This window comes from Akebia trifoliata, chromosome 12 (assembly GCF_017979445.1).
Source record: "Akebia trifoliata isolate Shusen 1 chromosome 12, ASM1797944v1, whole genome shotgun sequence".
Lineage (NCBI taxonomy): Eukaryota > Viridiplantae > Streptophyta > Magnoliopsida > Ranunculales > Lardizabalaceae > Akebia > Akebia trifoliata.
The window spans coordinates 19,284,255-19,293,532 of NC_141386.1; the positions used below are offsets into that span (position 1 = coordinate 19,284,255).

Here is a 9,278-nt window from a genome sequence, read left to right on the forward strand (position 1 = left end):
CTTATATTGGTTTAAGGAAATTTATGGAGGAATTTTTTAGTTTTTGATTAATAATTAAGGGTTAAGTTTTATGGGATTTGTTTTGTTTCTGGTAATTTGATATTTAAAGATACCCAATTTGTATTGGGTATTATTGTTTACTAGTTTATGTTATAGCGTGAACTTGTATCTACTTCTTGAGGGTTGGAGTTTTCTTATTTGTCTGGTAATTTGAGTTATTGAAATTAAAGTTATTGCTTATAAGGGTTCCACAATCAATTGAAACTTAGAATGTTAATTGGTATGCTTATTTGGTTAGAAATGACAACTAATTATTTAATTTATTTTTCATATAATATATTGTGTGCTAACTCTTTTGTTTATTGCATGTCTTAGATGGACCCTTCAGAGGATGAGTCAAGTCCATTACAGCATGAGACCGATGAGGGGTTGTCTGGATCCACTGCCAAGAAAATAAGGGGTCCAACAAGGTACTTGAGCCTATTTTCTCTCCCACCAAATAAAAGGCTAAGAATAGAATTTGATAAGGCAAAACAACCATCTGGAAAACATGTGCCAAAAATGTCTAACTTTTGTGGGGTGTGCATGGCAAATGCTATTGGTAGGTTACATATGTTCTAACATAATTATAATACATTTTATTTTTGTCTTTACTGGAAACTGTTAATGATATAATATTTGATTGGCATGTTGATATATATAGGAAAAATTCGAAATTGTTGGAGAGAATCGCTCATTTGTCATGAAAACAATGGGTAGGAAATGGAAAGACTACAAGTGCAGTCTTAAACGTACTATTTACGATGTGTACGATGATGATGCAATCCGATATGAGCATCGTCCCGATGGTGTTCCTATTGAGCAGTGGGCAGCACTCATAGATTATTGGAATTCAGAGTTAGGACAGGTACATGCTTAATATTTCAGATTTGTTACCATTGCACATGATATTTTTATTAATTGTTTTTCCTTAATACAGCGTCGAAGTGAGACAAATAAGAATAATCGCTCGCAACAGACAATGTTACATACGTCTGGTTCAAAAAGTTTTGCTTGCTTTCGCCACGAAGAGGTATTATAAATCATAATAATATTTAGTTCATTATCATTGTTCATTCAGTATAATCATGTAATTAACTATTATTTTCTCATCAATGTCTTAATAGGAAGATAGAAATGGCACTGGCATACCCCCCAGCAGAGCTGAAATGTGGATAAAGACCCATTCTCATAAAGATGGGGTACCTGTTGATGATGATGCTGCTATCAAAATAGTAAGTGCAATTACATTATTTTATAGAACTCCAAAAAGTTATATAATAATTATAAAATTTACATCATCACTTTTTTGTAGAAGGAAATGCAAGAAATACTTGAAAAATTACCAGAGGGCTCAAAGGATACAAGTGGACCTAATGATGTACTTAGTCAGGTCATGGGTGCAGAGAGACCCGGTCGAGTTCGTGGATTTGGGTTGGGTCCGACTCCCACAAAGTTGTGGGGGTCATCATCTAGTCAGGACTCATCCTCTTCTATGAATAGTGAAGAGATAACCATGTTGAGAGAGAAGATAAGAACATTAGAGGAGAATTTGGCTGGTGAAAGGGTGGAGCGTGAGAATGAGAGGTCATCCTTGGAGCATCAACTCGATATGGCTAGGAATGAAATAGAGAAACAGAGAGAGGTCGATAGGATTGAGGCCGAGCGGCTTAGAGAAGTCGATAGGATTGAGTTTGAGCGGCTTAGAGAAGTTGATAGGATTGAGGCCGAACGGCTTAGACAAGCTGATAAGGATGAAGCCGAGCGACGAAGACAAGCTGATAAAGTTGAGTTTGATAATCTGGCACAGATGGTTATGAACCTATCACGATGTGTAAGTAAAAAATTTATATTTATTTAATTTTAGATATATAAACATAATATATTTGATTATCTGATATGTTTATTGTAGTTTGGCGGCACGTTCCCTACTCCACCGGGCTGTACGTTCCTAACTCCACCGGACTCATCGACACAGCCGCTAGATGATTGATGTGATGCATTTTTTTGTCAGAAATTTTTTTGAATGAGTTAGTTTTATTAGTTTTATTAAGTGAATCTTGTGTTTTGGATAATGGTCTGTGATACTTGCTTTTTGAGACAAACTTATGATTTTGTTAGTTTGCTTACTTATGAAAAACTTATGATAATGGTCTGTAAATATTGAAAATTGGGATTGTGTCCATTACTAGCCTAAATAGATGAAATTGACTGAAAGATTCAGCAAATCAGTAGGTATGACATTCTCATCCTTTATGTGTGCAAGTTGTTTGCATGAAATGGATTACTACATAGACTTTTTTACCTACGTATATTTTATGATTTCTTTTATAACTATTTATTTTGTTAGCTAACCCCTTTTTAACTCCGCCAATGTAAAATTATATGTTTTACATTGCCGGTCCCAAGCCCGGATAAAGGAGGAGGGAAAAGGGTGGTCCCAAGCCCGGATGACTATTGGAGCTGGAATTTCGGTTGTCAACTATTGATAGTACAAGGTTTTTGGAGAGGTAACTATAACTTCGAAGTATCCAAGTATGATATTTTAGAACATCTATAATGCTAGGACAGTTTAATGGTATTACTTGCTTAGTCATTCTTTCTCTTACTACTTCAACTCTGTTTGTTCATTTACATTTGCTGTCATAACTTCAATTTCACTTAGAAAAAATGTTGAATTTCTATTGTTAACTATTGATAGTGCAAGGCTTCTGGAGAGGTAACTATAAGCTTCCTTTAATATTGGATGAGATTTATTCTTTCATTCTGTGTTGACTGATCTATTGTATTGCCAAATACGTAGATTGTGCTTCTGCTGGAACTGGGAATGTACTCAAGGTATTCCTTCTCTATGCCAGCCTTAGTAGCACTTTCGAGACTGCCACTGGTGACATTGTTTAGCTAACTGTATTTATTTTGTATAGGTTCAAGATCTTTTGGGGCATTGTGCACAACATATTGAGAAGGGTGAGACCCATCAGGGACCTGCTGTGCTTGGATTTGCTATGGTAGCAATGGCAGAAGCATTCGGTAGTGAGATGGCAATTCGATCATTAGAGCATCTATTGCAATATGGAGAGCAGAATATTCGTCGGGCAGCTCTTGGACTCCTTTGCATATCAAACCCAAAGGTAATTGTTGTTACATATTAGTCTTTTTCTTAACTTGTTAGTCTTGGTTCCATATAGTTTTCCTTAATGCTTTTGGTTTGGTCTTTTTCTTCCCTTATAAATAATTGTGATTACTAAAAGTTAGCAAGTGGTATTATAAAATTGTGTGAAGGGAATGCCTCTTAAGATTGAAAGATCTTTTTTGGTTTATATATTTTGGTATTGTTCTTCATGTATCCTTATGTATGATCCTATGCAGTCACATCTATTATTTTGAAGGACTAGATACTAATGATTCAGATTCAAACCACTTTATTTTCTGTTTAATTGATGCATATAATGGATTATATCCATCTCTACTTGGATGGTATTGGGTTCCTAAGATTGATTTTATTGATGAAAATGTAACATACAATATTACTCTTGACTTATTTTCTTTTTTTTGGAGTTTCCATACAGGGGACCTTTAGTGCATTCCTATCCTAGCTAGAGTTATAAATCATTGCTTATGGTGTTAATTATTTTCATGTTCTTAACTATTTCCTGCTTGTTTTGCCCACATTCTATATTGTGAGTTCTATGATGAATTCCATATGTAAAAAAAACTTTGATTATTATTATTTTGTTTTCCACATGACTTCCATACTTAATATACTCTTATCATCCACATTTATATATGATTTAACTGAACAATCGCCTTCTTTTTTCGACTCTATGGATACAACCAAATCTGTTATCTTTAGTTTGGGGAACTTTATTTGAGTCAAAAGTACTTTAAAGTAGGACCCGACTAATACTAAGTACATAGAATGCATCTTCAGCACTGAAAGATAGAGCTGGTCCACTCCATTGATTATGGATCATATCTAATGTATCGTCCACATTTAATTGATTGTTTTTTCTCCATAATTTTCTGGTTTGTTCCTTTACAATTATTTTGTGATTTCAATCATATTTTGGATTTCTATATGGTAGTTCTTTTCGAATTTTGAATTATTGAATGCTTGCACACAATGAGAGCTATATATGTAAGGTGTGTTCTGTTTGTAGTAACCAGCTTTGAGAGAGCTTCCCAAGTTCTTTTGGGTTTTCAGACATTTTCTATAATTTCGCCAAGCTTAACCCATTTGTAGGTATTAATATCCATTTGCATTATTTCCTTTTTATTAACTAACATTATTGGATTTTGCATTAATTTGGAAATGTATGTTTTTGTGTATGTGTAGGACTGTTGGAGCTGGAATTTCTGTTGTTAACTATTGATAGTGCAAGGCTTTTGGAGAGGTAACTATAACTTGTGTTATATTTTACTTTATAACTTGTCCCTCCAATTGATTTTACGAGAACCCATTACAGGTTGGCTTACTTTTGGGGTTTCAACGGAAAATCCAATTGGTTCTCCAAAATCTAGTAATGAGAATGTATTTGAGTGAAAGTGTTGGGTAGGCAAATGTCATGAACCTTAACAAACAGATAGTGACATCGGGAACAGTTTGAAATTGTACTGAAAAAACAAGGGTGAGCTGCTATAAATTTGTAAAGTGGTTTGTGTGTGTTAAGGAAACATAAGTTGTATGTTTCCACCAATATGAATGGCCCACCTAAAAATTTATATCAAACATTCGACCAAACTACTACCCTAAGTTATAGGAACCTTTACAATAGGTGTCATTCCCTCTTATATAAATTAGACAATTCATACATGGGAAAATTGGATTTTTGTTTTAATCTCTGCTTCTGCTCTTTTGCTTACTTGAATCGACTTGTTAGAAAACCAACCCACGGTTTTTTTTGAGCCACACAGTACGTTCAAAGTTTTGAAGATCCAATTTAAGGTCTTGCTTAGACGGAAGATAGCTTCATTGGTGTGGTTTCTTTTGTCATGACTGAAAAGGTGGCTTAATATTGATGAACATTCATGCCACGCAAGCACGTCAAATTCTATGTTTTTATTTGTTTGCGTAAATTCTTTTTTGTACTTTAGAGTAGATAGAACGTAACCTGAATTTAGCTTTGCATATGAACATAACTAACCGTTTAAAACAAATGTTGTTGAAGATCAGCTTATTTCCTAAACAAGTTAAGCTGTTACTCTGTCATTACTCTATGAATGCTCCCTTATGACTATTTTTCTATTTTTTTCAGTCGTTTATATGCTTATTCTAGATATTTTACACCTCCATATAGATCTTTTTTCTCATGATCTCAACCTAGAACTCTGCTCCTAGGCATTTTCATACATACTATCAGTGCATGATGAGTTAAGGAAAACCAATGAGTGTTCTTAAGAAACATCACAATGAGTTTTCCCTTCCTAATTCTTTCATTTTGAGTAGAAGTAAATACCATTCTATCAGAGTTATGTGCTTGAAATTGATATTTTCTTCAGATTTGAGGCGTGCATTCATTATAGATTGTAAATGAATGTTTCATGTTTATGATAAAAGATATCTGTTCTTGTTTAGGTCCCCAAGGGCCACAACTACAGAAGGTGCTGGAAAGGTTGACTGGACTACATACTGCACCAAACGTTTTAATTGGTGAGCTAATTCTTCATACTTTCACCTTGTCATCACATATTATGAATAACCTTCACTTTTGAACATGGATTATATTGATTCCAGTTAAGCTTTTTTATTTTCGTTTCTAAACAAACAGAAACATGCATCAACCACGTAGATGTCATATTTTCAATTCCAAAATGTTTAAAATTTCTGATCATGCATATCTGCTAAAGGAACTTTGCCTAACTTTCTGTTTTTGGAAGGCTGTGAAACTAAGGGACCATAAAGCTTAGTTTTATTCCATGATACACATTGAACTTCCTCAGTCATAGTTAAGATATAGTTGTCAGTTTGTTTGTCTTAAAAAAAAAACTTTATTAAGTTGTTTTCTTCACTCAAAGGGCAATATATTAATGATTGCAATTTTCTATTATTGAATAAAATAGAGGAAAGTGGGATTTATTTGTTAATCCCTTCCCTAATTTCACTAGTCTTCCTCTCTTATCATTTTTTCTCAAATCATTTCCTTTGAAGTGGTGCCATGGCAGTTATCCTAGTTGAAGAGGTTAGGGCTTCATGGCTCCCAACTCATTAACTTTACGTGCAATAATCCCCAAGAAGACTTAGGTGCCAACTTTTAAGTTGGTTAAGTTTGCAAGTGTTAATATCATAGACTGGCTGGTGAGTGATTCTCTAATTACTAGTCTTGTGAGTGAAATAAAGCCTGAGGTAGAATCACCCTATGTTCCTTTGACCTGTTTGGTCATTCCTGCACATTGAGTCTTGGGAAAAAACCTATTCAAGCCCTTATCTCAGATATTGGTAGTTTGGGGCAACCTCTCTATGCTCCTATTGAAGCTTCAATGGTCTGAGGTGAAACTCTGTAGCCCAGTGACTCTATTCTATCTTCCAAATGCTGGTCTTAGGTAAAACTCTTAAATAACTTGTGCTCAAGTTAAGAGTATGGCATGCAACTCTTTTAGGCTTTGGGAAGGTTGAATTTTGGGCATATGTGCAATTGCTCAAAATGAGCAAATGAATTGGCTCGAGGAGGAAGTAAGTGTCCATTGTGTCGTGTGCCGATCGTATTTGTCTATTTGATTAGAGGTAACTGGTTGCATCTTTTAGTTCTGACTTGGATGAGTGCTAAAGACATTAAAGCTCCAGCCTATTACATGACCAAATAACATTTAAAATCTTGATTAAGCACGATGTTTAGTCAAAAAGATAAAATGATTTCCCTATACAATCAGTTTCTTTTTTTCACAACTTTGACTTTACGGATAAGATCCTATCATTATCATTTTCACCATCAAATCTTATCTTAAGGGAATTTCATCGCATGATATCAGTCTGCACATGTAATGTACAAAGTTTCTTTTGCATAAGCAAATAAATGTGTCCCTACACAATATAGAATGTCTGCGACATCATAATTATCAACACCAATATCACCAATCAAGCATAGCCAGGAATCCCATATAAGCCCTATAAATGATTCAAAAATTAGATAAAGAGATAAACCTAGACCTACTAAGACTCACAAATTTGCACTTTTTTAGTCCTTTGAAATTGACCTAACCCCCCACCCACGAGTGATGAACAGCACCACCCAAAAAAGAGTGCAAAGCCACAAACCCCACATTGGGAGCAGTTTTCACTTACAAGAGGACAAACCCTATGTGAGTTTAGTGCTTTTGAGCATAAAGACAAATGTTTTTGTTGAAAACATGTCTCCTAATTTTCTTTCAGATAGGAAGAAAAAAAAATTGAAACATATTTTGAATAATTAATGGGATAATTTCCTGCACCTCTTTCAACTAATTTAAAGTTGGAATCCAAGTCATGGTTCAACAACCAGATTTGTTGTTTCCCATTGTTTCACCACTTTGACTCAGTCAGAACCCACGAGGTTTTCTCCCCATAGAGCACCATTTTCTACTCTTCGATGATGCTATTCGGAAAAAGAACTTTAACTTTTTATATTTTATATAAAGGCACCACCATATCTGGAATATATACTTATATTTTTCTTTCCACGTGTCGCTTGACATACGGTGAGCAATGACGCTGTCGATCTATTCAAGCAAATGCTACGTTGTAATAATTAAATTTCTGGTTTGTGCCTTTCTTAATTGTGATACAATGAAGTCCTATTACCGTATCTAGTTTAAAATAATGGCATAGGCTATATCATATTAATATGTTTGTGTTGTGTATTCTGTTGGTGGTATTATATATAAGAGCATAGTACACTTTATACCAGTGTTGGCAAGTGTGGGTGCATGCGAGGGTGTGCATGTGTGGGTCAATGTGCATGTAGATAGACACATATCGAGATGAAAACATTCCTTGACAAATATATGAATGGAGAAACATCAGGCCTAGACGAGTGGAAAGAATTCGGCTAGGCTCGCAAGTTAACATAACATCTTGTAACAGGACCAATCTAATGGCTAATTGACTTTCCAATTGCCAAAATTTGAGAAAATCTCTCATAATTTTTTGGAAAATGTCAAAATTAAATTTTTTTTATAACCAGAAAACACATTCATTTCTATATATGAACCCCAAGAGCAAGATGCACTTAATAGTATTGGTTTTTTAGAGTGCCTTTTTTGGGATGGTAGATCTACATTCCACATCCAAGTACTTGTTTTGCTAGTCAATGAACCTTTGAAGCTTGTGTCAGTCTGGCTTTAAACTGAATTTTTTGCATGATTTATTTACATTTGTTTTTCTTAGGTGCATTGATTGATGGCTGAGCAAGTGCTGGTGCAAGTGTTGATTCAGCAAGGCAGAACTTAAAGCAACCTTCGTTAATGCTTTCATGAATGCAGGTTTTGGTCAGGTAAAATATGTAATTTTAAAGGGATTCTCATTATGATTAGTACATAATGCACATGATTGGAAAAAAAAATTTCCCTCTTCTACAGGATAAGTTGTTGACTGTCCCATCAGAAACTTCTAGTGGTGGCTCTGCAGGAAGCTGGCTTTTAAAAAATAAAGAACATGGGAAGGCCAGTATGCTGCAAGTCTGGTATATTTCTTCCTTTCTACATGATTTGCCAGTTATGCTAACACCTTTGACTTCTATGTGATATTTATAGTTATTTTCCTGTTGTAGGGCATGATTTCATTATGGGATATCGACTCTGGACTTGCACTATTGACAAATACTTGCACAGCAATGAGACCCTGACACTGCAGGTGCATTATTAGGAGTTGGCATTGTAGTTGCAATGTAAAAAATGACTGTGATCCTATGAGTTTCCTAACCATTCAATTATGGTTAGAATTTGTCAGATCCAAAATGTATTAGGGAAGCAACTCTAATTTTTTGGAACATAGGGAAATCTTTCTCATATGCCACAATAACGAGGAGGAGGTGGGTAAGTCCCAAATCCCCCATAAAAACAAAGCGTAGCCCATAAGTAGTTGTATTAATTGATGGTTGAGATGATAAGATTCTTCCTTCTGTAGGAAAACAAATTATTGTCCTAGGCCAGTTAAACTGGGACCGTAGGGAGATGAACTATTAAGGAGAAGATCTCTTTTATGGAGCCCATCAATTGGGGGTCTCTTATTTGGATTTAGTTACATGTACAGCAGCAACACTTGGGAA

At 34.9% G+C, this 9,278-nt stretch overlaps 1 protein-coding gene and 1 long non-coding RNA gene across 3 annotated transcripts; both read left to right on the forward strand.

Annotated features, from left to right (window-relative positions):
- Nucleotides 1-708: 708 nt before the first annotated feature.
- Nucleotides 709-2,362, forward strand: LOC147389016 (uncharacterized). 2 transcript variants are annotated; one of them, XM_086419922.1, is made up of 5 exons: nt 709-907; nt 980-1,072; nt 1,167-1,274; nt 1,355-1,873; nt 1,952-2,350. In XM_086419922.1, exons 1-5 carry the CDS (start codon nt 743-745, stop codon nt 2,030-2,032), a joined length of 966 nt encoding a protein of 321 aa, XP_086276048.1. In that variant the 5' UTR covers nt 709-742; the 3' UTR covers nt 2,033-2,350. The 2 variants fall into 2 exon arrangements, with proteins under 2 accessions (XP_086276048.1, XP_086276049.1); XM_086419923.1 differs by lacking the exon at nt 980-1,072 and having other exon boundaries at nt 1,952-2,362.
- A 3,150-nt stretch (nt 2,363-5,512) lies between these two features.
- Nucleotides 5,513-8,670, forward strand: LOC147389017 (uncharacterized). The gene is made up of 3 exons (XR_015170416.1): nt 5,513-5,689; nt 8,399-8,504; nt 8,590-8,670. It is a non-coding gene; the product is annotated as an uncharacterized LOC147389017 (long non-coding RNA).
- Nucleotides 8,671-9,278: the final 608 nt, after the last annotated feature.

Coding starts and splice junctions, on each gene's coding strand:
- LOC147389016 (XM_086419922.1), top strand. CDS start 743: ATGAAAACAATGGGTAGGAAATGGAAAGACTACAAGTGCAGTCTTAAA. Junction 1,275..1,354: donor ATGATGCTGCTATCAAAATA/GTAAGTGCAATT, acceptor ACTTTTTTGTAG/AAGGAAATGCAAGAAATACT. Junction 1,874..1,951: donor TTATGAACCTATCACGATGT/GTAAGTAAAAAA, acceptor TGTTTATTGTAG/TTTGGCGGCACGTTCCCTAC.